Raw genomic sequence first — 27,694 nt, 5'->3', positions numbered from 1 at the left:
TTTCAGCATTTTTGAAGCAGTGCAGGATCATCTTGACAGTGAACAGAAGAAAACTCCAAACCAGATAACATCCAATGAAGAGCTTTGCATGTCCTTCAAGAAGCCTGGAGAACTAGTCCTGAAGACTACATAAAGGAACTACAAGGAAACTTCCCTAAGGGGTGCAGGCTGTGTTGAAGAATAAATGTGGTCAAATACTCACATTCAGGCTTGTTAGAAATTCTGTTTTGCCTTATATGCTGCATTTCTGTGTGCGTTTGCATATGTTTCAATAAATTCTGCAACTATTTCACATTTTCTGAGAGAAACAAGGGGTGGTAACCCACAGAACTGTATATGTCTCATATTTAGACTTCACGTTTAAAAATAGGATCGTGTCTCTTTTTATTTACTGATTTCTTATTTAATGATAATACCAAAGGAGTTTAAGAGGTTATTTTTGGTGACAGCCTTTCATGGCGTGCACAATATAAAGAAAAAAAAACCAAGTTTTAAATATTTAAATACGTGCACTAGCTGCAGCCTGTGAAGGAAGCGTATTGCAGCCCAAGATAGCTGCAAATTACTGAATAATTCAAAAGGCTGAGTAAACTTGAACTGCCTTCACAAAGCAGGAGGATACAAGTCATAATGATCAGGCCAACGTAAACACACTAAATAGGGGTCTATGGTGTGGAAACATGCGCTGCAAACCAGGTATATGTGTGTTTTTCCATTTCATTGGCAATTTTGTGTTTTTTTCTTAGTCATTCATCTATAGTATTTTTCTTTTTCTTTTTAAATTTCAGTACATGCCTTATGTTATTCAGTGCTAGCTCTGAAGTATACCTGTAGTAATACTGTAGTATTTGAAAGAGTCGATTCTTTGTATTTTAGGAATGTCCACCCCAGGGCATTCAGGGGTGGACAGGAAAAACAGATTGCCTTTGTCATCAAAGTAAAATCCAAATGGCTGTGAGTTTCACAGTTGTTGTGCTGTTGATATCTTGCGGACTGTGCGGCGATTGTGGCCATTTGAGCGCTGCTGACACTGCTCCAGCTGTAGAGGCAAGGAGCCTAACAACTGCTGGGACATTCCCAACGGACTCATCCCTTTCAACTTTTTGGTGTTTCTCCCACTTCCTCGTCCTGATCCTGATCATATACTGCCTCATTGTGGTGAAGTCAACATTCTTCAGTGGGTTGAAAAACTCTAACTGCTAAAAAGTCCACTTGCAGGGTGTAAACTGTAGTTACAGAGGCCAAAGTCTAAGAACTACAATATTTCCAACATTTGTGTTAGACTAATGTTCTCTTTAGTGCCAGATGTTCTTTGATTTCTTCTTTTATTTATCTAAAATGTCCCTAGCAAGTGTTATATACACATTTTGTTACCAAACTTCTGGCCAGCAATTTTAGGTATTCAGCAAAAATAACTGAATTTATAAAACTGGTAAAATATGATAACACCTAAAGCCATTTACAGTTTCCCTATGCTTATAAAAGTTCCCCTCTTATACCATCTCTCAAGGTAGTCCAAAGAATAAGCCACTGGTCGTTTTATAAATATTGACCTACTTAATTTTTTCTAATGCATAGTCTTAATTTACACAAATCACAAACAAATACCAACCTACAAATTTTTAACTTGTCAGGTTTATTACTGACGATGTAGTCAGTAGATATGTATTTTTTTAAATGCAGATCCTTTTATGTGGCTCTAAGAGCTTGAGGACATCTGTTTATGAATGAACTGACACATCCCAACAATATAAAAAAAAAAGGTTTCGAGCAGATTTTCATTGTGTTGTCGTCGTTTAAAGAAACTAAGCACATCTTCCCAGTTCCAAAACACACACACACAGAGAAAAGACACATACAGTGAAACAGGACACATGAGGAGAAACTGTAAATGAAAGTAAGGACTGAAAGTCACCGTCACACAAATATACAATAGAAATAACATATCAGTCCTGTGATAGACTGTCCCGAAATGACCCTGAAAAGAATAAACAGTTAAGAGAATGGCTGGCTGTCTGGATGCTCAAGGAATGCTGTTCAAATCGTGCTATGTGCATTATTAGCAAAATTATTTTACAAGGTTGGATGATTAGTCTACACTGCATTATTTTCAGCTAAGAAACTGCTCAGCATCTGGTACTGAAGAGATCCATGGCTTTTATTCCATTTGTTTCTCTGGTGGGGTGGGATACGCATTCTCAATAAATGCCAAAGACAGTAATAATTAATCTGTTTATGACGCCATCACTTAAGGTGATTAAACAGAAATGGGAAGCTTTAACAAAAGATTTAGTGAGAGAACAGTGAGGTTGAGATACACTGCTTAACCTTTGCTAAAACTTTTAGCTGTAGGCCCAGCTTTTAGTCTAATAAATAGTGCACTGAACACTGTGACTATTTAGTGGACATAGTCAAACATTGTGCTCTCCACTACCACTGCAGTACTACAGTACTTGTACAATAGGAAACAAGAAAGTAGTGACTGAAAATCACAGAAAAACACAGTAAAGACCACCATACAAAAATATAATAGGAATCATATATTAGCCCTGCGTTAGGGTGCCTTGAACTGACCCTGAATCGGATAAGCGGTTGTAAAGATGGATGGAGTGAGGATTGTTTGATTCCCTGTTTGGGTTGAAGGAGTCTCCAATAATGCCACAGACAATAATATTTAATCTGTTAATGACGCCATTGCTTAAGGTGATTAAATGGAAATGGGAAGCTTGAAGGAAAGATTTACAATAGTGTGGTCAAGATGACGTGCTTACTTTTTGAACCTGAATGAACAAAAAAAAAAAAGGGGGGGGGGGGGGGGGCGCTTGGTGACTCACATTCTTCATTTAAAGGTGACCTTGGCCCTTTGCAAAAACAAAAACAAAACAAAACAAAACTGGAGGTGATCTTTGATGGCAGCGTCATTTAATAAAGAAATAAATTCTGTTGTTAAAACCAATTTCTTCCAGATGAGAGCCCTCGCGAAGATTAAGAACGTTCTCCCATCTGCTGACTTTGAGAAAGTAATTCATGCCTTCATTTCATCCGGGCTTGATTATTGCAATAGCCTTTATTTCGTAATCAGCCAGGCTCTGCTTTGTTGTCTACAACGAATGCAGCAGCTCGACTGCTGTCAGGCACACGTAAATGAGACCATATTTCCCCTGTTTTTGGCTTCTTTACACTGATGCCCGGTTACAGAATTGATTTTAAGATTTTATTGATTGTTTTTTTTAAATAAATGGTTTTAAACAGATTAGAATCCTTTTACATTTTTGAACTTTTAACTATGGATATTCCTGATATGTCTTTAAAGTCAGCTAATCAGATGCTTCTGGTAGAAGCAGATTAAAACACCTAAATGTGACTGAGTTATTGTTTGTCTTCCCAGCTCGGTTATACTGCTTTTAGTTGTACAGCACTTCGGTTATCCCTTGTCGTTTTTAAATGTGTTAAAGAATAAATAGGTTTGACTTCTATAAATGTTGGCAGTGGTTGGGGGGCTGTAAGCTAATCTAAAAGCCCAGCTCGGTCCACTACATAGTCACAGTCCAGCACTACACTGTAGTGTCTGAGACGTCAAGGCCCATGAGATTCTGCTGTACCGTAAAACAGGTAAAGAGAAGGAAATGGGGCATATTAGTGGAAGGTTCTTCGTATCAAAAAGCAATGCATCAGGTGCAGGAGGCTTCCATGCCATGTTACAATGCCTCACTGATACAGTGGGGCAAAAAAGTATTTAGTCAGCCACCGATTGTGCAAGTTCCCCCACTTAAAATGATGACAGAGGTCAGTAATTTGCACCAGAGGTACACTTCAACTGTGAGAGACAGAATGTGAAAAAAAAATCCATGAATTCACATGGTAGGATTTGTAAAGAATTTATTCGTAAATTAGGGTGGAAAATAAGTATTTGGTCACCTCGAACAAGGAAAATCTCTGGCTCTCACAGACCTGTAACGTCTTCTGTAAGAAGCTTTTCTGTCCCCCACTCGTTACCTGTATGAATGGCACCTGTTTGAACTCATCATCTGTATAAAAGACACCTGTCCACAGCCTCAAACAGTCAGACTCCAAACTCCGCCATGGCCAAGACCAAAGAGCTTTCGAAGGACACCAGGAAAAGTATTGTAGACCTGCACCAGACTGGGAAGAGTGAATCTACAATAGGCAAGCAGCTTGGTGTGAAAAAATCAACTGTGGGAGCAATCATCAGAAAATGGAAGGCATACAAGACCACTGATAATCTCCCTCGATCTGGGGCTCCACGCAAGATCTCATCCCGTGGGGTCAAAATGATCATGAGAACGGTGAGCAAAGATCCCAGAACCACACGGGGGGACCTGGTGAATGACCTGCAGAGAGCTGGGACCAAAGTAACAAAGGTCACCATCAGTAACACACTACAACGGCAGGGAATCAAATCCCGCAGTGCCAGACGTGTTCCGCTGCTGAAGCCAGTGCATGTCCAGGCCCGTCTGAAGTTTGCCAGAGAGCACATGGATGATACAGCAGAGGATTGGGAGAATGTCATGTGGTCAGATGAAACCAAAGTAGAACTTTTTGGTATAAACTCAACTCGTCGTGTTTGGAGGAAGAAGAATACTGAGTTGCATCCCAAGAACACCATACCTACTGTGAAGCATGGGGGTGGAAACATCATGCTATGGGGCTGTTTTTCTGCCAAGGGGACAGGACGACTGATCCGTGTTAAGGACAGAATGAATGGGGCCATGTATCGTGAGATTTTGAGCCAAAACCTCCTTCCATCAGTGAGAACTTTGAAGATGAAACGAGGCTGGGTCTTCCAACATGACAATGATCCAAAACACACCGCCCGGGCAACAAAGGAGTGGCTCCGTAAGAAGCATTTGAAAGTCCTGGAGTGGCCTAGCCAGTCTCCAGACCTCAACCCCATAGAAAATCTGTGGCGGGAGTTGAAAGTCCGTGTTGCTCGGCGACAGCCCCAAAACATCACTGCTCTCGAGAAGATCTGCATGGAGGAATGGGCCAAAATACCAGCTACTGTGTGTGCAAACCTGGTAAAGACCTATAGTAAACGTTTGACCTCTGTTATTGCCAACAAAGGTTATGTTACAAAGTATTGAGTTGTATTTTTGTTATTGACCAAATACTTATTTTCCACCCCAATTTACGAATAAATTCTTTACAAATCCTACCATGTGGATTCATGGATTTTTTTTTTCACATTCTGTCTCTCACAGTTGAAGTGTACCTCTGGTGCAAATTACTGACCTCTGTCATCATTTTAGGTGGGGGAACTTGCACAATCGGTGGCTGACTAAATACTTTTTTGCCCCACTGTAAAGTATAATTAAAGGTTCAACCATCCTTTAAAATGTCCTTTGGTGCTGACACTGTACATTAAATCCAGTGCTAGTGTTTTACAGGGAGGTTTATAAAAAATAATGGTGTCTTCCAGGGTGAATGAGCTGTTTAACTGAATAGCTGATAACATGGACGTGGATGTTTTCCTCTGAGGTATGCCATGAGATCTAATAAAGTTGAAGAATAAATTAAGTATTTAGACTGAACCTGGATCATTTTATCAGAACACACAAATCTGGGTTATGTGGAGGCAAGGTTGCCCTTTTTATTCTCCTTTTGATATTCTGATAGCGTTTTTATTATTATTTGTTTTTTAAATATTATTTTTATCTTTTTGTCTTCCTTCGGATCTTCCTGGCAGCAGCCAGCAGGCAAAATTGGGGCGATAGGGTTTGGGGTTATGCAAGATCCTTGTGTGATAGAGATGGGTTGAGTGAGAGCTGATTTAATGTGCTGGTCCACATTTTCCTGCAACTTCTAACCATATCCTCTTTTTTGTCCCTGTTGCTTTAGAAGGACCAGTAAACTTTTTTGTACCAATTCATTAGCACAGTTTTAAAATATAATAAAACTGTGACAGAACTGACACTGAATATTTCTGACTGTTAAGTATAAAAAACACAGGTGGAAACCCTTTCTGTGACAGGGTTTCCACCTGTCGCAGAAAGTATCAGACAGACTATCCTCGTGTTCTGCTCTAAATAGTTTTGCCATTTCAAACGCAGCCTTCATCCCAGTTTGTGAATTCAAGCAGGCTGGAGATTAATGGAGATTATTGTTTGCGAGATTAGGTTCCAACTGTAAGACTAATCTGCATTCACACCACTAACCAATCCAAATCTGCTTCTCTGTCTGATGGTAGATTTCAGCCAGCTGTTTGCAAGCTGCAGTGTTGCAGTATAACAGCCATGACACAAAGATCTGTGGCTTTACAGTTAAGGTAAATGCTCTGGATAAAACATGACTGTTTATCTAATTATACACAGAAAATATTGACCCGTTTGTCAGAGACTTGCGATGCAATGTTTGATAAAAGCTGGTGAAAAGGTGCAGTTTACCTGCAGCAGAAGGTGCATGCAGTATTGATCTATTAACAAAAAACCTTTTCCATAAAATTACAAATACATGAATACAAATAAAAGCAGACACAGCTATTAAATTACTGCAATTTTTTTTAAATCCACATTTTTGCCAATGATATCACATGCATATTTTGCTTAATCATGTTTAAGCGAGAAACTGAACAAGCAGGCAGTCTATCATGTTTGTCTACTATCATATCTACCAATATGGCATCGTGCAGGCTGTTATTTCCCCAGTCTCGTGATCTTACGAAATACTTTTAAACTCTCACTTAAGCAGTTTGCACTTATGGAAGCAAATAATAAACCAGATATAAAATTGAAAGTTTTAAACTGCATGGCATTGCAGACTTGTTTTCATAGTTCTTATCCAGCTGAACTTAGAGTAAGCCCTCCATGAGCCCAGACATAATTCTGTATTACATGGAAATTTATAATCGTCCAAAGCATTGCTTTAGTGTGTGTGTGAAATCTAAAGCTTATGTTAACAGACATTTAAACTATAGCAAGTATCTCTGATGCTGGATATGTTAAACTGCACATAAGTAAACTGTCAGCATTTTGTGGATCGGGAAGAATTAGGAAGTGATAACTCCATTTTGTGCTTTGTCCAGAGCTTTCCTTGCATCACAAATGGTGCTTAACCTTAATAACCGTAATACTGTATGAAATCCGTTAGGTACATGACATTCTCTAACATTTGTTGTCTAACCAGCAAGAACCATTAAGCAAGCTGAAAACCTGAATCTTATTTCTCAAATACCTGCTACCAATCGGTGCCCATCTTAAATTACTGATATGAATATAATTTGGAAATCAAATATTGTGTTTGCAGCTGATAGATAATTTTGGCCCGTTTTGTATCTTTCATATACCAAAATTGTCATATATTTATGTTTACTGTAGTCATATATATATATATATATTGGCTGCTTTTTCACTCATTTTCAGTCCAGTCCTTGTACCTGACCATTTTCAGTGGAATGTTTATTGTTTGTTATGCCACTTAACACTGACCTGTAGACCTGCACATAACAGACGGCTTAGCAAAGAACCAACTTTAAATTGCACCTTTGCATTGCACTTTGTTACTACCATCCTGCTGCAAAAACACATTTTCATTTCTTTACGTAAATCTGTGAAAAATGCTCCAGTTGGTATACTTATACAAACGCAAGCTAGTATTTTTCCACTAACAAGGTAATTTTCAAAGATCTATTAGTTGAAAACTTGGTATGGTATGCAGTGTGTCCTTAAACAAATTTGAGGAACCTGGACAAGTAGAGGACAATAAAAAGTGGCAGGTCTACAAACTAACCTTTCAGCATATTTCAATACTCTTTACTGGAGCCTCATCATTGGTCTCAGCGGAGGGGCGTTGTCAAGAAGCTATTCTTAAGGATGGGAAAACAAGGAGAAAAGACTAAGGTATGCCAAATTACACAAGAACTTGACCAAAAATCCATCAACGTGTACAGAGGAAGACTGGAGAGAGGTACAACAGTGAGTGTCTACAGCTGTAAAACACTGTGGTGGAGGCCCTGTTTGGTTTGGGACTGCGCTTCAGCCTGTGGTGTTGGAGAGCTTGCCAAAAAACAGAAAAGTATCATCAGATCCACCACGCAATATGGAAATATGCAATACGGAAAGCATCTAATTGGCAATAGCTTCAATTTTAGCATGTCAAACACCCCAAACACACTGTCAGTGCATTAAAAGCATACCTGCATAGAAAACCACACAGAAGAACACTATCAGTCATTGATTGGCCTCCTTCGAACCAGAAGCTCAACATTATTGAATAAGTGTGGGATCATCTTGAGAGAGCAGAACAAGAAGCAAACAGCATCCAAAGAAAAACTCTGAATATCCTTAAAGAAGCCTGGAGAACTAATCCTGAATAATCCTTAAAGAGAGTACAAGAAAGTTTGCCTAAGAGAGCTCATGCTGTGTTGAAGAATAAAGGTGGCCATACCAAATATTGACTTTCAAGCACCTTATAAATGTACATACTCTGTTTTTGCTTTATATACTGTATTTCCATGCGTGTTTGCACATATTTCAGAAAATCCCGGCACACATTTCCCATTTTCCCAGCAAAGTATAAAGCAATGATAGGTGGCTCAAGACTTCTGCACAGTATTGTACAGTAACCGTATTAATGTTCTAAATCATGGAAGGCAAGGAGTAACACAGTACATTTACATAATAACAGAAAGTTTTTAGGTGGTAGTAACTAAAGCTAATATGTTCCATCTTCATCCACTGTGATTTTGAGTATTTCAAATGACATTGCATATCTGGTGAATGCCACAACTAGAGCAGAAAGGAAATTGACATTCCTCATTGATGAGATAATTGTGTAACTTTCACAAACATGCATCAGCGTTAAGAGCTTCACACTGTTTTAAACAATAAATGGATCAACTAACACTGTAGTTAAAGTACTGGCTTACTCAGTAACAGTAATAACCAAATATGTGCCTCACCTCCAAAAAAAGAATGAATTCTGCTCTAAATCATCATCTTTTTCTAACTCTTATTTCTGCTATGACTGTTCTTTCTTTTTTTCATATCATGGCTCTATAGAGCTCATTACGTAACGCAGAAGAGCAACAATTACAACACACGAGCTGGGAAGAATCTGATTTGAAATTTTAGGAGTGTAGAGGAAAGGCTCGAAGCACACCGCTTGCTCACTTGCAATAGCTCTGCTGTACAAACAGGTACAACCATGACCCAAATCAGAAAACCTCAACTGTGCCATGACAGCTGCTCTGTTACTGGGGCAGTGTGACTTATGGAGACGCAAAAGATAGATATCCTAAATGCTTACCCTGTCACAATAATAGCTTTTAAAAATCTGTCTCTAGAAACGTGGAGCACAAGTCTGAGTGATTGTGAGAAAGTACCTAATGGACAAGAAAATGGGCACCCAATTACTGAAAATGGTCATGCCTTTTTCCCCCACAGATCTTGTGACTATACATCAAGCAATCTTGTCACTGTAAAATAGCCAAGATGAGATTGAATGGGGCAGAAATTCTTCATAAATGACCACCATGTGAACATAGAAAACAATCCTCACACAATCGCATAATATAAAGTGTAATCTCAGTCACGTTCAGTTGGAAGGCCACAACACTGACCATCGAAAAACGCTTCAGTCATCACCTAAACAAGCACACATCCTTTGCATGGCAATAATTTTTGCTGGTGAAATACAGTAAATGAGCACCTTTGTCACAACTGTTTGCTAAATGGCCCCTGAGAGTGTCATTGGGGTGTAATGACCAACTTGTAGATGCATGCTGATTAATGCTGCCACAAGACTAAATTGTGGGGTAGAAGCAGAGCCCAGTAGCCATCAGCAGCTGTCATTCTTGTTCTATGTCTGGCTCTTCTAAGGACCTCTTCCAATTCACAGAAAGATATAGCTTGCAGGCAAAATTCTGCCTGTCTACCACCTCAATGCAGCAGCTGTGACCTGCATACAGTTGGACTTTGCAGTGACAGATTAGTAACAGGGTGTGCATTCACTGCAACAGGTTTACATTGATCAAGCTCAAAAAAACTAAATGGCCAGAATGAGCACTTTAAAAATACACACAAGTGACAGTGATTTGCATGTTTGATGCATTTTGCAGTACAATGTACAGCTTTTAAAATGAGAGCTTTTTGTCATAGACATTGCACTGATTTGTACTTCATTTTACTCATACAGTGCTCCCACCAGCCTGAATACACCCACACACATGCACACGCAAAATACAGCTATGTAGGTCTCCTCAATGAGTCTGTGGATAGACAAAAAGCTGGGGGGGGGGGGGCACCTACCACATTTGTTTCAGTCTGCACACTTTTGATTTAGGCTAAAATAAATAAATAAATACATAAAATAATGAAACAATCCTGAGATGTGATCTCTGAAAAAGGTTCTGAATAGACAAATGGATGACAATGTGTGTGTGTGTGTGTGTGTGTGTGTGTGTGTGTGTACAGAGCAGTCTGCCTCCTACTTCAGTACTTGTGCGCCAAGTCAACTGACATATGTTCAACAAGCTTAAAAAGAGATGTAAACACAAATTGTGTACTGAGGAGTAGGTCACTGGGCCTTATGGTGCACTAATACTGACTATGGTCCACTGTGTAGATTTCCTTATTCTGGAATACCAGTATATCTGACATGCTTGTGCCTGCTTTGTATAATAAGCGAACTTCCTTTTTAAAAGTGATAGCATCAACAGTGACCTGTTGCAGAGCAGCACTAAACTCCAAGGAAATACTGGCTGTCATGCAATGATACTGAAATGTATACTTGAGTGAGATGTTTATATGTCTGCTAGCTTACTGTATAACTTTTTTTATACACAGTAATGTCACAGATAATGCTACTGATTCAGCCAGACATGGACAACCAGTGTGAGGGCAGCATTTTCATAGCTAACATGAACCTGTGTTTGTGCATGCTTTCTGTAACCTGTAGCATAAGAAGTGTAATTGTTGCTGATTTCATCTCTGCTCTGACAGAAACCCAGAGCACCCAGCTGACTGAGTCCTGCAGCCAAAGTGCAGGTGTTAACAGGGAGTTACAGTGGGATTTTGCAGGTGAGGAAACGGGTGTAGCAGTGCAATGTGGGCATAAGAACCACTTTGAAATAAGCAATTATATTTTGCATTGTGAGATCCAGTAAAATTTTCCTTTGTGTATAGGCTGTGGTCTGGTGCTGCTGTGAGAGTCCCTGCTCTTTGTGGATTTTTGCCACTTAACTTTCAACAAGATAGACGCAGATGTTGTATGAGCTATCGTCCCTGATCTGAAACCACTAGATGATATAAAGTTCAGATAAAAGGTAAATTCCACTGAGTGAAACTTATCAGCATCATCAGCTTACTTTTGCATTAAGATCTGCTACCCTTGATGTAAACTTACATTGACCATAAATACCACAATCTGCTCTGCACCTGTCCAACATAGCACATGACTGTACATTCACCACAGTACTGCCAGCTAACCAGCCTGTATGAAACTGTACTGAAGTACCTAGTATTTCATTGCAAACTTTGAATACAGCACCACAAAATTATGATGCTTTGATTTCCTTTGCAAGATGTTTCACAATATGAAAAAACACAACTACAGCATGTCATGCATGTCTGATTAAAATCTCCAAAGTTAAGGCATTACAAGTAAACTTTAAATTTCCAGTTTATCAAATATCTGCTCAGCAAATAACCGGTTAACTTTAACTAAAATTATGTTTCATCTTCCTCCTTTGCCTAACACATTTCTCTATTGTAAATAGGCAGCACATGTATATTTAGCCAGCATGACACACTGCAATATAAACTGCATATAAACAGCTTGTGTGTGATCATATTTGTTGAATTTATTAAGCTTGTTTCCACTTATTTTTAAGTGGGAAATCATTTCAAAACGTACAGAAGCTTGTTTTGCCACTGAAAAAAAAATGACATCCATTAATCCAAAACTTCAAGTTAAATATCTCCGAATTTGGGGTTTCTTGAGATATAATAACTTTAAATTTTAAGATAATAACCTGAAGTTCTGATTTATCGATGGCAAAGAAATTTGCCTTTTTTCGTGTGGTCTTATTTTAGTGTTGTTATTTTTATTTGGTGGTACAGTGGTTAGCGTTGTTACCTCACAGCAAGACTTTCTGCATGGAGTTTCCATGTTCTCCTTATGTTTGCGTGGGTACTCTCCCATTCCTCTGGCTTCCTCCCACAATCCAAAGACATGTTAGTGGGGTTACGTTAATTGGCATTTCTAAATTGGCCTGAATGTGAGTGTGAATGGTTGTCTGTGTCAATGTGTTGGCCCTGTAATAGACTGGTGATCTGTCCAGCGTGTACCCTGCCTCTCGCCCTACAACAGCTGTCACTGGCAACCCTAAAATTGGATAAGCAAAAGAGAATGGATGAATTGAAGGAAGCATTTTTTTCAGTGGCAGAAACAAGATTCTATACATTTAAAATTACTGCCCACCAAAAAATAATGTTTATGAGCAAAAGTATAAACAACATTTATGCTAACTCCTCTTTTGAAGAGGAGTGAGCTAGATGCTAAATTTCCACCACAGCAGCTTCATTTACATCTGCACCATTAACACTCAGTAGGGATGAGACGAACAAGGGGATGTGACACGAAATCCCACAATGAGGTTGTGGGATTTCATGCCATTATTTTCTTATTACTCCATCCTTTTGGCTATAAGCAAGTACAGGTAGAAAAAAAACATACTCAATAGTAATATGTATTATTCTGCCTATCAGATTTACTCTTTTACTAAAGGTGCTCAAGCTCACTTTAACACCTGTGTTAACTGCTGTAGGTAGCCTGAGTTTAAGGCAGCTCATAGGAAGTGGAAGTCACACAACCACATAATTTTGAGAGTTGCACAGTATATATGTTTAACACACTAGACAGCATCTGTACGGTGCCAAAAAGGGATTAAAGGCAAGTTTTGGGGAGGTCCTAAGAAGACCTGGAATCAGTCTCTGGGCCTAAACAAGATTTGTTAAGCCAAAAAAATATGAGCAAACATTAAGAGATAGTTAAATGCCTAAAACAGTCACCATAAAGTTGGTGATCTTTGGTTAGTGCTGAACAAAGAAAGGAACTGAAAGTATCACGAGGATATTGTTACTGTTTGCATGACAAGCCATAAATGGGGAGGAGAGGGGGGTCAGAAAAGAAACTCTGGGGAGATCTTAATATCCATGTATAACCACATACTTTGATGGGTTCTTTGAAGTAAATAAAAGGCCCAGGAACTGGGTGTGGTAACTCAAAGTGACACAATAGGTGGCTGTGCCAGTTTGATCACATCACTGACAAGCTTTGATAAGTGCCAGAAAAACTGACAAGGGCTGTTTGGGCTGTTCAGGGAATCCAAAAGGGAATAGGGTCCATTTTCTGTTACCTCTCTAACAAGATGATGAGTTTAAAAGCCACAGTGAGAGTGGCACAATCAAGAGGAGAGGGGAGAATTTGTGTCTCGTGAGTACAGACTAAGTGGATTTAAGACAGCAGCAGTACAGGACACGCATCACATTTTAGGCCGCAGTGCTTCAATGGAAGTGCAAATGTGTGTCCTAAACATTGTGGAAGAAGTGTGGAAGACAGGCAAGTAAGATTTTACAGCTGAGTAGCAAACACCATAGCCTAGACACAATGAAGGAACTATGTGGCCTTTAAGTTCACGTTACAGACACTTGCACTACTTTCTAATTAAAGTAGTAGGGGCTCATTTTAGCCTAGTAAAGGGCATTGAAAACAACATTGCTTATGCAAATCAAGTGAAAAAGCAAAAATCTGTGTCCATCTACATATGTACAATAATTCAGGATTTGAGTGCAGCCTGTTGCACCGCAGTTTCCTTTATTTTTTTGTACTCCGTAATTTCCACATCCTCAAGAAAATAATCTAACAAAAGAAGAAAAGAGCAAAGTTATTTTCCTTTGAAATATCTGCTGTCAATAAACCTGATTCTCTCAATGGCGATTAACAGGGTCATGATGCCTCACTGCAAACATAATGCCCTGGATATTGTTTTCAAGTTACTCTCTAAGAACAACATCTACAGACCAAAGTTATTTCTTAAACTACTAACAAGAAAAGGAAAATGCTTGAGTGTGACGTGGGAAAGTTGTTAATTCGACATTTTCAATCACAGCATCACGTTTCAGGATTCAGCTACAGCACACTGCTAGCCCTTAGCATGTGAGCAGGTCTGTCTGCAAACAGACAGACCTGCTCTGCTGCTGCTACGACAAAGTGTGGCATTAAAGCATTAAAGCAGGGCGGTAGCCTAAATATAGCCTAGGAGCCAATTTGCCTAGGGCAGCGTGATTTTCAACACGTGATACCGGTGATACAGGCCGCTGTCCCTGGTCCTGAAATTGTGCTCGCTCCTTTAAATGTAAGCGTTTGACGTTTCATAAAAGAAGCCACGAGGATATTTGGAAAACTGCAATGATTGTATGACTAACGACAAGTAAAACGTGCACTGCAATGTGTCTGAAATGTCAAAGAATAAAGCAGCTTTCCTGGCTGCAGATAGTAAAGTACACATAAACTGCAATTCCTCACTAGCAACAGTGCGAGGCGCTTGTCTATTGCAGTTCAGGGAGAATGGGAGAGAGAAAGAGAGTTTGATTGATCATGTGGGCTATGGGAGCCTGCGAGAGTTGTCGAAAATTGCTGCATAGACGCCCCTTAGGCACCTATTTGGTACCCAGTGACTCCAAGCCATGCTGTGGCCACAATAACCACAATTCACCAGAGTGCCTGTTACCAAAAGCCCCAAGCCCGGGGCTGTTAACACAACGTTGATTCTTCCGGGTTGGACTTCACCGGTATTCCACATTAGGGCTACATTGACTTACCGCAGTCCTCACACAAGATCCTTCCAACATCCTTTTTTAGGTTCTTTCCACTGGTGTCAAGAGGCGCGAACGATGCCTTAAAAACCAAGGGCTCGTCAGTGGGGTCCATGAAAAAAATGTACTTGTGGTTTTTCTTCACTTTGGTGCACGGAGCCTCAGATCCAAATTCCCCCACGGTGACGAGCTGTTCTCGCTCCAGACCCCCGCTGTTTAGGGGCCAAACATCCAGCACTTTGACATTCACACGGTACGGCTCCGCAGAGACGTTCACAGGCGTAGACTGCACCTTGCCCTCGATCACCACGGCGGATTTGTAAGCCTGGTCCTGCAGGGAATTCAAACTCGGGGAGTAGCAGGCGAATGAGACCCCGATGACCAGCATGGATAAATGTACTGAATCAAGCCTCATGCCGCCTGCTTTGGCTCGGTGGTCGCTGGTCGCGTTGCGGCAGGGCTCTCTCGGCTGCGGGGCGATGGCGATGGAGCTGGGTTGAATGAAGAGACAGCAAGTAGGCTCCAGTAGCACGACAGCGCGGCAGACCTTGCATAAGTGTCCATGCCATCGGGATCCGCTGCTTTTTCGGGTGATTTTCAGTGGGTAAACAGTAGCTCTGGAACCGCGGGGTGACGCTGGGTTTCAAACCCAGTCACTGATTTCTACTAATAATAAGGCATCGTAGACATGCTAAGCAAGGAATCGGCGGTTTCACTCTCTCCAGAAGATGCTTCCTATGCTGCCATAGTAGCCTTAACTGCAAGACGACGCCACTCTTATCTTTGCCCAAAAATTGCAGTGGTGGGGTACCGCTATGATGGTTTTCTGTATCATCTGCAGCGGAGAGAAAAGACGCAAAATGCTGCAGTGAACCACAAGTTTGGTAGTCCGCTCGCAAAACAAAAGCCACGTTTCATTCCCCCCACCCCTTCAAAAAAGAAGAAAGAAAAGAAAAGAAAAGAAAAAAAATTAAATTAAAATAAAGCAATTATTTCTGCTCGGCAGCTATAGCGCTAATACGCCGCCTTCCAACGCGGCTCTCTCTCCGCCTCCCCTACGAGCCACAGACGGACAGAAAATAATGCCGATTGCCAAGAGGCTCCCTCAACAGAAAAAAAACGCAGAACTGGAGCTCTGACACGGGCAACCGACGCACCGAAGGGTCGTTCTCCTCACTCCCCAAACCCCGCTACTGTGTGCCGATCACTCCATGGTCTTTTATCGGTGTCGACCTCACGTTATAACGAAACAAACGAAATCCAAAATCCATGACTGTCCCTCCTCAAAATCGCATTTCACTGTAGCCAAGGCATCGCTCCAAAGACCGAAACAGGTTCACACGGAAACCCGCTGAGCCCAGAGAAATCATATGGCTGCGATGACTAAGGCTGCGAAAGCATTTCGGAGTCTTCAAGAGACTGTTTTGAATGAGTTTTGCGTCTCATCCCATTAAGTCATGCCCTGCATTCAGGTCACATTCACTGCTCTGCCTCTAAAAAAAAGAAGAAGAAGAAAAAGAAAGAAAAAGAAGAAGAAGAAGAAGAAAAAACGCTGTTGAAAGAAGACCGCATTAAATCTATAGAGCTGCAACACCGGGGTCCAAACCGCAGATGAACTATTTGTTAAAGTGTTGTTGTTTTTTAAATATATATTTAAACGTGTTCATTCAGGGTAGTTCTGACAGAGCACTTTGACAAACGTCACGTTACATAACTACACAAATTAACATAGGAATACTGATTATCGTCATACCAAATATAACTAAAGTTGAAATTTATAATGGTTTGGTTTTAGCCTGAATGCGGATACATGATGTTCAAGTAACTGCATCACAAAGAGCGACATCTGCTGACCAGAGAGTAGTTGAGAGACAGTAACATACCCTAACTGCTGATGTTCATCAAACAAGCGACACAGCAGGGTGCTAGATTTGAATTTGGCTCAAATGAAAGGTGCACAAGATTAAGTGAAATAACCTTTAAAAGGTAAAAAGGTCAGGGTATAAATTCTATAATAAATCAATCTAAAACCAGGAAGCCAAAGACTCTCAAAACCATACTGTAACTTATAATAACACAATGGAGTTACTTGCGTGCACCACCTGCCAGCTTGAAACAGACCTGGCTGCTCTCCGTGGTGCTGAAATTTGAATTAGACCTATAGAGTGTTAATGTCAAACACGCTCACAATAGACAAGACATTACTGTGTGGACTAAAGTCCTCCTGTCAGCACCTATAATTGAGAATGCGATTTTTAAACAGCACTCTGCAGACCAGTGCGGGATAGATGCGATGATGTAGGAATTGGTGGAACAAGCATTTAAGGAGCAATCACATAATAGGTAATGGATTTCCCCTTTAAGATCAGAGCTACTTTATCAATTCTTGGCTGGGAATTACTATAAATAGTCACTTTAGTTTTTCAGTGGCTGCTCAAAGAGCCAGGACATAGGACTTTGTACAGGGGTCATATGTTTTTGAATATATTTTTGATAGGAAAACCAATAATTAGAGTGATTAAAAGTTTCTCCCACTGAAAACGCTGCGTCCAGATGAACAGAATCAACTTTTGGAGATCATTCATTCATTCATTTTGCCACTGGCAAAGTGGGACACACAAGTTCACAACATTAACGCAAAAACTACGCTCGGATTTCACTTCTTTAGACGCTACCCTGCATTACAGTTCCCAGAAATGTTGCCCTATACCTGTTACAGTCAAAAAGACAATACTGTAATTCCCCAGTGTCGCCGAGAAGTGGCGCCCTTGAACCGAGTTTCCAACATTTGCGTGTTGACATCATGCAACGTGCAGCGGCGTTGAATTGTGCGTGTGTCGCTCTTCGTGCCACGACTCTCGGTTTCTTGTCCATCTTGTGAAGCAAGCAGGAGCAGTCCGTGTCGCTGTCACGCAGGAGTCCGAGCGCATTCACATGTGTCTTTTGCCTCGTCTCGCCATCTGCGGCAGACCGTCGAGGTTTTAAGGCGCTGCGCCTGCAGACTGAGCGGGGTAAAGGTAGGTTATGGAGTCTCGCTCGGTGGAATGACGCTTTATTTACAAGTCATTCGCATTGTTGCTGTGCTGTAAGTGTCCTGACGTGCAGCCAAGCATATGACATTGCTTAGGAGAGTTTACAGAAGCATGAATACTTCACTGTACGACCGATCTGTCTACAAAAAACGAAAAATTAAAAAAAAAAAAAAATGGAGCTGCATTTGGAGCGATGCCACCTATGCTGGGATGTAGGGAGAAACTTTGGGAGGTGATCACAGCGGCTGTCTTTTACCAACTGCGACAACACTTTCTGAGGCTGAAAACTGCGTTGGATGCGATCTCGGGATCCGAAAAAGACCTGCATGTATGATCCACGTCCATAATTTAAAATTGTCAGAAAGAAAATAGGCCAAGTACCGACTGGTGATGAATTTATTGCTTAACTGATAAGTTATTCATCTGTCTAGTGGGTCTTCATAAATCTGCGTATATAGAGGCGTATATAGTGTTTTAGGTGTAACTTTGTACAGACAAAGATGAGCTTGTCACAGTAAACGCTTTGATTAGAAAGTCTGATGAAATTCTAAATGAGTGGTTCCATTGCAATCTGAGGCCCAGAGAGGTAAGGCCATTTTAAATCCGACACATTATTCACAAACGAGGCCTGTAAGTTTGCAGTGCTGTTCCTTCATTCAGTGCAATAGGAATGACTTACCCATTTCGCGTGCATCCACAGCGGTGTTTATTGGACTCATCTATTTAGAAAAACTAACAATAAAAAGAAAGGGCACATCATTAAAAAAAAAAAAAAAACAGCATAGAGTTGACTTCTCTTCAGCAGAAACACTTAATGAAAAGAATACAAGCTTGTACTCAGAGTTTCCTGGGGAGTGGCAATGAAATAATGAGAGAGGTTCACTGCGAGCAGGTGCGGACAAACTTAGTTGATTTTTTTTTGCATAGAAAACCAACAGGCCAACCTCACGCTGAACATCACAGTCATACACGTTACACGTTTAGACTCTAAAATTGTCATTGGTTTAATCCTCGCGCAGTTGTTAGGTTTTTAATCACAATTTATTCATTTATTTTTTAATCAAAGTGGGAATTACTGGGGAATGAATCACCCTTTGAGGCGCAGAATAGGTCATATTTGAATGTTTATGTGTATAAAAAATATAAAAGGTGGGTAAAGATTAAGAGAACGTTTAAAAGAAGGAGAAAATTAGTCAAGTGTATTGTTTCCTCTTAAGGCCCACATGCTTCTGTCTCCTCACCTGCAGCTCTGATTTACACTATTGATGGACAGAGTAGAAGAGCGACCTAAATTCTTCTTCAGGGAATTTTAGAGGGAATAATTTTCTTGAACGCGACTTCTCTCTTAGCATCGTCCGGATATTTCAGCGTCCTCCTGCTTCACATTTTATTATTCATTATTTGTTTAAATTAATTATAATTTTTAATATTTGTAACTTTTTAAATTACCCAATATTTTTTTCACAGCCCGGAATTTTCTTTTTTAAACAATAAGCATTTGAAATGATTACTATAAACATACAGAATGCATACAGCATTTTAAATGTAAAGCATTTCAAATTACTGCTTTAATATTTAACGCCTGAGAAATCAAGTAGTATCTATAAGTCAAGATGCATACATGTTTATTTTTATTTTATTTTACTTTATTTTTAAGTTTCTGCGTTGGGTTTGTTTGTATGACTGGCTTCAGTCAGGCCTAACAGTCTTGTGGAAAGGTAGAGAAGAAAGGTCAACTTTGAGAGGGAAATTAATCACGTATCTCAACGTTTCCATCAATGCAGTTGATATTTTCTATTCTAAATAAAAGTTTGAGGTTCAATTCTCGGTCTTGTTTGTGAAGTGAAGAACGAATAGTGCCTAAAGGATACCCACAGTTAAACATCTTACCATTTTCCCTTATTTGGACTCGGCAGCGACACATAAACGAGTCTGCAAGAATGAGCGGCGGGGGAAACAATTATGTTTTAAATTCTGGGCTTTCTGCAGTGTAATCATATAGACGAGGCCTAGGACAGCTGTCTCACAGTCACTGACTGAATACTAAATTTTATTTTCTTGTAATAATAGGCCTACTAACTCTTTGTAGTGCGCTTGAATAAAACTCCGGAATCACTATTTGAGCGATTTTTACATTTAAAACCTATTTGCGCTGTTTATCTTTGGTCGTAAAAATGATTTGGAGGCAATCTAAAGTAGTTTGAGGTAAATATGAAAAAGGAATTAGAAAAGGCGGAAGAAGGGCAGAAGATTTATGCTAAATAAAAAATACAGATACCCTATACAGGCTCATAGATGCCTTGAGTGAAAGGTCTTGGCACTCTTTTTTAAAAAACAAAACAAAAAAACAAAATCGTTTTCCAGGTAAATCGGAAGTAAGACTAAAAAAAAGGTCCTTCGTGTAAAAAAAAAAAAAAAAGTATCGCCAGCATTGATTATTGTATTTTATTTTTTGGGCAGAATTTAAGTTAAGATGGGTTTATTATTTATTTATTTGGGGCTTTATTACTACTTATTTTTATGCTCTAAGATCGTCATGGTCTAGTCAGTAATAATCTGTGTAGGCCCAGATGGGCATGCCTTGATCTTTTCCCATTATCAATCCATGCAGTGGCTTTACTTGAAATGCGCAAAATATTACCAGAGCAAATGAGCTGAACTATCATAGCCCAGGTCTGCCCATCAAATTTCACATTTGCGCAAGTAAAAAAAATAAAATGAAAGAAAGAGCATAGACCCGGAGCAGACATTGCCGCCGCTGAATAGCTGAAGAGAAGGAGGCCCGAGTACTAATGAGGCAGGCCTGCGAGCTGCAGGGGGCTCCGCTGAGACAGCGTTCAGACCTTGCTCGGACACCTGGGTGACACAATTCTATCTTAAGGCGTGAATAAGTGGGTAAGATTACCTTAGAAATAGTCGCCACAAAGTCAGAGTTTAGAAACAGCACCTTTCTTTCATGAACGTAAGCTACAGGAGGGGTTGCTACACTTTCACGCCTTCTGTGTGTGTTAGCCTTGATGTTGGCAGCTGTTTTGCATGTCCCGTAGGCATACCGAGCACGCTCATTGGATGTTTTGCTACATAAAAAATGTAACCTTTGTAAAAAAAAATTTGCACCTTTACAGATTTCAAACTGAGGAATGACTGGTGGTATTAAAGCTAGCCTAGTTGTTCCGTCTTTTATCTAAGCAGAGGTAAGTAGCCTCTAGGGTGGGGAAACTTAGCTGAGTTGCTGAAACAATGTTGTGTGAGACCCACCTCTGCTCATATTATTCCCACACAGTTAACATGGCGGCTCTCTCTCCCTTTCTGACATGATTTGGCGTTATAGAACAAAACTGCTCATTCATAAAATAAAACGGGAATCGGAAACTAAAAATTAATATATATAATTTTTTTTATTTGTATTATTAGCTATACATAGCATATATTTTAAACTAAACTTCCTTCCTTCCTTCCTTTCTAATTCTAATGCTGATATCAGTGTTTAGTATAGCCTAGAAATCCAATACAATGTATAAAAGGTAAGACGTATTATAAATTATGTAATAATTGACTGTCGCCTAGAGTGAAAACTAATTATTCGTTACAAGCTATTCGTTTTATCAGTCCTGCTATTATTTGTATTGCTGCTGATGTGGTCCTGTTAAATAATATGTATAGACCGATTTTCTTGTGACTTGTAAATCAAAAAAAAAATTTAATTCTTCAACTCTTTGAGAGCAAACGGTGATCTGTAAACTCGTTAGCACATCCCACGTAAACAGATATACTTGTGATGTGAAGTCGGTGATGCATTAGAAGGCTATTTTCTTAGATAAAAACTTGAGGGCAAGCTTGGGTCTTTCCAGGTTGGAAAAGCACCTGGCTTTTCGGGAGTTGTACAGACGAAATGAAACTTAAGTGGGCTGGTAGACGCATTTCCTCCAACAACCGTAGGTTTCGCTTTCAATGTTAGTGACAGCTTATGACATTAGTCGTGCGGTGTGGCATAAAGGGCATTAAAACCCATGGCAATCGCTCTGCGTTAAGCGCCCTTCTCGTTTTATTTTTTTATACTCTTGTGTAGATCTCGCGAGAGCTCCGGCTCGCTGTGGCTGTGCAGCAGACAGAGGGAGAAGGCAGGCAGGCAGCATCATGGCGGACAGAGACAGTGGAAGTGAGCAGGGAGGAGCAGCTACGGGCCCAGGCTTCGGTTCCATGCACCTAGCGACAGGAGGGGCGGGCTCGGCCTCCGGGCTCCAGCATGAGACCCAAGAGCTGGCATCGAAGAGGGTTGACATCCAAAACAAACGTTTCTATTTGGACGTTAAGCAGAACGCGAAAGGCCGCTTCTTAAAGATAGCAGAAGTCGGGGCCGGTGGAAACAAGAGCCGCCTCACTCTCTCCATGTCCGTGGCGGTTGAGTTCCGTGACTACTTGGGGGACTTCATCGAACATTATGCCCAGCTGGGTCCGAGCAACCCGGGGATGGTACAAGACGAGCCCAGGCGAGCCCTCAAAAGCGAGTTCTTGGTCCGAGAAAATCGGAAATACTATATGGATCTGAAAGAGAACCAGCGAGGACGGTTTCTGAGGATTCGACAGACCGTTAACCGGGGGCCCGGTTTGGGATTCACGCAAGGCCAGACGATTGCTCTGCCTGCCCAGGGACTTATTGAGTTTCGTGACGCTTTGGCTAAACTTATTGACGATTATGGTGTAGAGGACGAACCTGCAGAGTTGCCCGAAGGGTCATCGTTGACTGTGGACAACAAACGGTTTTTCTTCGACGTCGGATCCAATAAGTACGGTGTGTTTATGAGGGTAAGCGAGGTGAAGCCAACGTACCGCAACTCAATTACAGTGCCCTACAAAGTGTGGTCCAAATTTGGGAATACTTTCTGTAAATATGCCGAGGAGATGAAGAAGATCCAGGAGAAACAGCGGGAGAAAAGGGCATGCGAGCTGCAGCAACAAGAGGAGATGCAGCAGGACGATGGAGACGAGGATTGATAGACAGCAAACAAAAAAAGAAAAAAAAGAGAGAGAGAGAGAGGAAAAACATGCCAGAGTAATGAAAATAACAAGAGAATTATAATTAAAAAGAAAACACTCTACTGTATAATGAAAGAAATCTAAAGATTTAACTGTATTGGTTTAACCAAGGGAGCATCACCCACAATATAAGAAACCTCCACGACCTGACAGTTATGACATGTTGTCACTCATCGCTGGATGTTACCCCACTTAACCACCATTAATACAGTAACAGGCTGCTAAACAAAGTAATAACATTATATTTGAACATTGTTTCCTACTTGACAAACGATATTGAACTGTTTATTTCCCTTATTAACAGAAAACTTTTGTACCAGTTAAAGCTATTGTAAAGAGGAGAGGAAAAAAAAGTGTTTGCAATGTTCAAATTGAATTATTGCCGAGTTCAAAGGAGAGACAAAAAAGTTTCCTTCTCATGTGAGTTAAATGACTTCAGCACAAATCAGATGTTTTAATTTTTAGACCAAAATTCCAAAACTTTGTAAAAGGTTGTCACATGTACTTGCCATCCTATTTACCTTTACCTGTGAGTAGAGAGGTGTTTACACATAAATCATATGAGGGCTAGGCCTGCTTCGGAAACTGATAAGATTTCATGCAGTACATATATATATATATATATTAAAAACAAAACAAAACAAAGGAACGTGTAGGCATTTTCATGAAATGAAATAAGTGCTCTATTTATTGTGCAATATGCATTGCATATAAGGAACTGGTCATTGGATCTTGACATTTGCCAGAGGCATTCAAAGATATATTAATATTGTAACTTTTGTTTCAGTTGAAATTGTTGCCATGCAGATGGATATATAATAGACTACCTTTGTGTCTCGTTGTTAATGCAATGTGTTCAGTTTAAAGGTACTAAATGTGTATTTGATAGAGGAAATGCAGAGACAACATGTAGCAAATGGCCTGAACTGCAGATTATTTAACAAGGCAAAAGACCCTGAATATACTGTGTTGATTGGCATAGTAAAAACTGGAAGAGCGCAATCGGTTAGTACATATGAAACAAACTTTTTGTGATCTTGTTTAGTCATAAAAGTCTAAATGGTGCCAAGGAGTGCTGTTGCTGCATGTTTATCTGCACTACGATTTCGTTGGTCTCCCAAAATATTGGCTCAAAGACCCTTCCATACGTATCTTTATCTGCCTATGTTGTATGAATCTCAAGTTCGAGGACTGGGGGGGGGGGATTACCATCCAAAAGGCTCGGTGTAGTTCTAGTGGAAGTTGTTTCAAAGCATGATTGTAAAAGCAGCGACCTTGTGAACAGTAATCGAAATGTCACCATCACACTATGAGGACGGCCACTGAGGCGCTTGCCTGGCTTAGCCGAGGTGAAGACGGCCTGGTTCACCTGTTGGTGAATGTCTGTTATGTCATTGGATGTGCACATTCCTTTCTTGCGTTTTAAGATCTGAGGGTGTGAAGTTCAGTGTGGGGCTACTTTGGATACATTCTCATAGCTCTGCTTTAGATTTGTAAGCCCAAATACCCACCTGGGGTGATGAGATTCTGTTCTGGTCTAATTGTAAATATTTGGGCTGCCACACGGAAAACAACTGGTTCTAATCCAGTTCAGTCGCATCTCATAGATGTGTGATAGCAGTTTTATAAACTCTGTCAGTAAACTCCAGAGAAACTGGCAACAATCAGATACTGTCAGATTTACCTCAGCATTGAATTAAATGATTGCTCCCATGTTTAGATTGACTGGAAACCAGCAAACTAGACTGTCCTTGACCACCTATTTTTGGAGCCTTTGGTATAGCCTAAATGATACCTGATTGGGAGCATCCTCTTCAGCATATAAACAACCTGGTGCCTTACACACTCCGCATGCTTACACGCTGGCCTGGTGCTTTGGATCGCAGTTATGGCTTCTTTTTGTTTTCTTCTTCTTCTTTTTTTCAAAACTCCTTTTTCTTCTATTTCTTGTGTCTCAGCCCCCTTGTGTGCTAGCGCACGACTCGTGGTGCTAAAAGTGTCTGTTACAAACTCTTTAGAAAAATAGGAGCAGAATTCTTAACTTTTTTCTGCTACCTTTCAGCCCCCCCCCCCCCGACTTTATTGCCATCCCCATTCCCTAGCCATCCAGGTATCGGCCTACATGTAAACATGGAAGGGGGTGGTCACCTAGATGCAAGACGATGCAGAAGAGATGGCTCTTCACCAGCCATATGCATTAGCAGGGAGAGCAGGGGCTGATTGGGAACATCAGTAGTGGCCTGAAATGGTATCCGTTGTTACGGGAAAGCCCCACCCCACCCCTTAAAATGCTTGTTTCATGGCTTGGGTTAGTTATGTGTAAGTTGTAAGTTGCTCAATTAATGGGGAGTAGCAAGCATGTCTTGTTTTGTTTTGTGGGGGTTTTTGTTTGTTTGTTTTTTGTTTGTTTTTATGTAGTTTTACCTTTTCAGCATTATTCCACATTATTTGTAATTTTGGAATGTTTTTGCCCACAAAAATATCGTTTTGTTTTTTTTTCTTTCTGTGCAACATTTCATCACTGTGTGCAATATCATATGTGCCAATGGTGGCAATATATGTATATCAATTAAATATATGATTACTATTTGAAAGCATATGGCTGAATTCCATGTTTATTTCTCATGAAGGAATTGTATGCCTTTATTTGCACACAAAGCTCCATCCTGGAGGAAAATATAGTAAACCAAGGTCTTAGCAGCCTGTTGAGTCAAGCAGTTCACGTACTTACTTTAACTTGAAATCGAACATTGTCCCTGCAAGTATGCCCCTCTCAAGGAAAAGGGTAAACTTGGCTAATGGTTTGTTCAAGGTAGACTGTAAACATACAATGGAGTTGTTTTTTTTTTTTGTTTCTTTGTTTTGTTTTTTCTTTTGTTTTTTTGTGAAAAGGAAAATTTAAAAAGAAGAAAAAAAAATCCCTGGAATCTCCATTTTAGCTTTAAGCTAAGAAAAGGTGCTTCAGTCCAATCCTCATTAAGGTGTATGGTGAACTGTCTTCAGTGGTTGTTGTGTGTAGCACTTTGCTTTCCCAGGTTAATGAAATGCCTGACCAATACTTGTTTAAAAATGATCTCAACAAAGAATGTTGTTCTCTTTTCTGTTACCTCTTTTTATTTAAAAAAAATGAGGTTATTTGATTTGCTCATTTGGTTTTTGATGCATTAAATATAATTTATGTACATTTGACAAATTATAAAAAAAAAAGAATAAATTTAATTTACCCATGAGGGTGAAAAAAATCTATATTCAAAATGTATGTGTTTTTCATGTTTCATTTCTTGTTGTGGGATGGGGGTGGGGGAAATCACTGAAAAGTCTGTTTAATTTTTATGTAGTGCTGTCTACAATGTCTGATTATACATTTGCAATGATACTAATTGCTAAAGCTTAATTTTACAGCCTATAAAATGCAAATTTTGCAATGGCGAGTACCTGATGACTCATGTCTTCTTAGAGATTTCTACAATAGTACTGTATGTGTAAAACCAGGCTGTAAAATAAAGCGTTACTTTGTTCTCTGACTATCCCGACTATGCAATTTGTGATCATCTGTATGCAACAATTGCTCTTCTGTGAGTTTTTCTGTTAATCTAAAACTAAAGAAATTAGACTTTATTGATCGTGACCCAACAGAACCTGCACATGTTTCAAGTTACATTTTTGTAATGATTGTTTTTCTTTCTTATTTTTTTTCTTTTTTAATACGTTTGGTGTCAGAGTTAAGCTAAAAATCAAAGTTTAAAAAAGAGCTTAAAAAAGTTGCTTCCAGATGTTTTTAGGATGCGTCTCACTATCTTGAGTTTATAGCTATTTATAAGTAAAACTGATTCCCTGTAACAAGTTGAAGTCTTGGTTTAATTCTGTTAATAAAATGAAATGACATAGAAAATGTTAATTATCATTATGTAAATTCTGAAAATTGGCAAAGTGATAAAGCAGCACCATTTGGGTTGCTTCTAGGTTCTAAATCATGGAGCATAGAGGCAGATTTATTTCTGGGCCATCCACACGCGGTACCTTTGTATTGCTTCAACCATTCTCCTCCTATCAGAAGAACCCACATAAGAGTAAATACAGCATAACGAGCTGGGAGGTCCATTCTCTAGATATGCCCAAAGGTATTTCTCCAGGACATATATATGTTTGTGTTTTGTTGTTAGTTCATAGTCCCAGCCTGCCAGAGGGGGATGGAGGGTGAAAAAACTGAAGTGGATGTGCTATACCGAGATGGACTCCAGCCCAGATGCCAGCTTACACTCCGACTTTGCTCCTCATCCCAGAATCTACACAGAGAACTGGTCTCTGTCGTCACAGCATGATTAAAGCATCCAAAAAAAGGATAAACCCCATTTAATCAAACAAAAATTCTCTTATTAAACATAAAACACATTGTAATGTGTTCTGATGTGTTTAGTCTGATCCAAGGTGCCACACTTTGAATCTAGAGAACTTACATTTTATTAATTTTGAAGCATGACCATTCTCACATGAGCACTTTGCCACCGCTGACTATAACAAATGGCTTGCTACAAAAGCATCCTGCCCCTCGTTACGTTTTAGGTGCAGGTGTCTGCATACATTGTATATTTACGCTGTTTTGCAGTGGAAATTTATGGAGCCATGCGGTCAGTGTGCATAAGTGCTTATACACAGTTTTTATTCAGCTTTCGTTTAGTGCTGTAGTTTAAGGTAGTTGAGCACTGGCTTGGGTGGTGACGTAATCCATGGCAGGCTCCTTTTCTTTTTTTTAAATCACAGCAATTGCCTTAACCAGTAGAGGCCGCTCTT

The 27,694-nt window shown here is 40.0% G+C and overlaps 2 protein-coding genes across 2 annotated transcripts in view; one reads left to right on the top strand and one right to left on the bottom strand.

The window, feature by feature from the left end:
- Positions 1-15,467, bottom strand: part of nrg2a (neuregulin 2a) — a 78,415-nt gene extending 62,948 nt beyond the window's left edge. Inside the window, exon 1 of the mRNA XM_085470163.1 lies at positions 14,841-15,467. Within this exon, the coding sequence (XP_085326289.1) occupies positions 14,841-15,249 (409 nt within the window). The 5' untranslated portion in view covers positions 15,250-15,467. The remainder of the gene's footprint in view (positions 1-14,840) is intronic.
- A 2,217-nt stretch (positions 15,468-17,684) lies between these two features.
- Positions 17,685-26,427, top strand: puraa (purine-rich element binding protein Aa). Its single transcript, XM_085470167.1, has 2 exons — positions 17,685-17,851; positions 21,936-26,427. The coding sequence occupies exon 2, from the start codon at positions 22,004-22,006 to the stop codon at positions 22,859-22,861; it is 858 nt and encodes a 285-aa protein (XP_085326293.1). The 5' UTR covers positions 17,685-17,851; positions 21,936-22,003; the 3' UTR covers positions 22,862-26,427.
- Positions 26,428-27,694: the final 1,267 nt, after the last annotated feature.

This window comes from Copadichromis virginalis, linkage group LG10 (genome assembly GCF_057382275.1).
Source record: "Copadichromis virginalis isolate Kocher_CV1m ecotype Utaka linkage group LG10, C_Virginalis_male_GT1.1, whole genome shotgun sequence".
Lineage (NCBI taxonomy): Eukaryota > Metazoa > Chordata > Actinopteri > Cichliformes > Cichlidae > Copadichromis > Copadichromis virginalis.
Note: the sequence above shows the minus strand (reverse complement) of the source record. Positions and strands in the feature narration are given on the sequence as shown.

Bases quoted from the DNA above. Each gene is read 5' to 3' on its own strand.
- puraa (XM_085470167.1), top strand. From the start codon at position 22,004: ATGGCGGACAGAGACAGTGGAAGTGAGCAGGGAGGAGCAGCTACGGGC.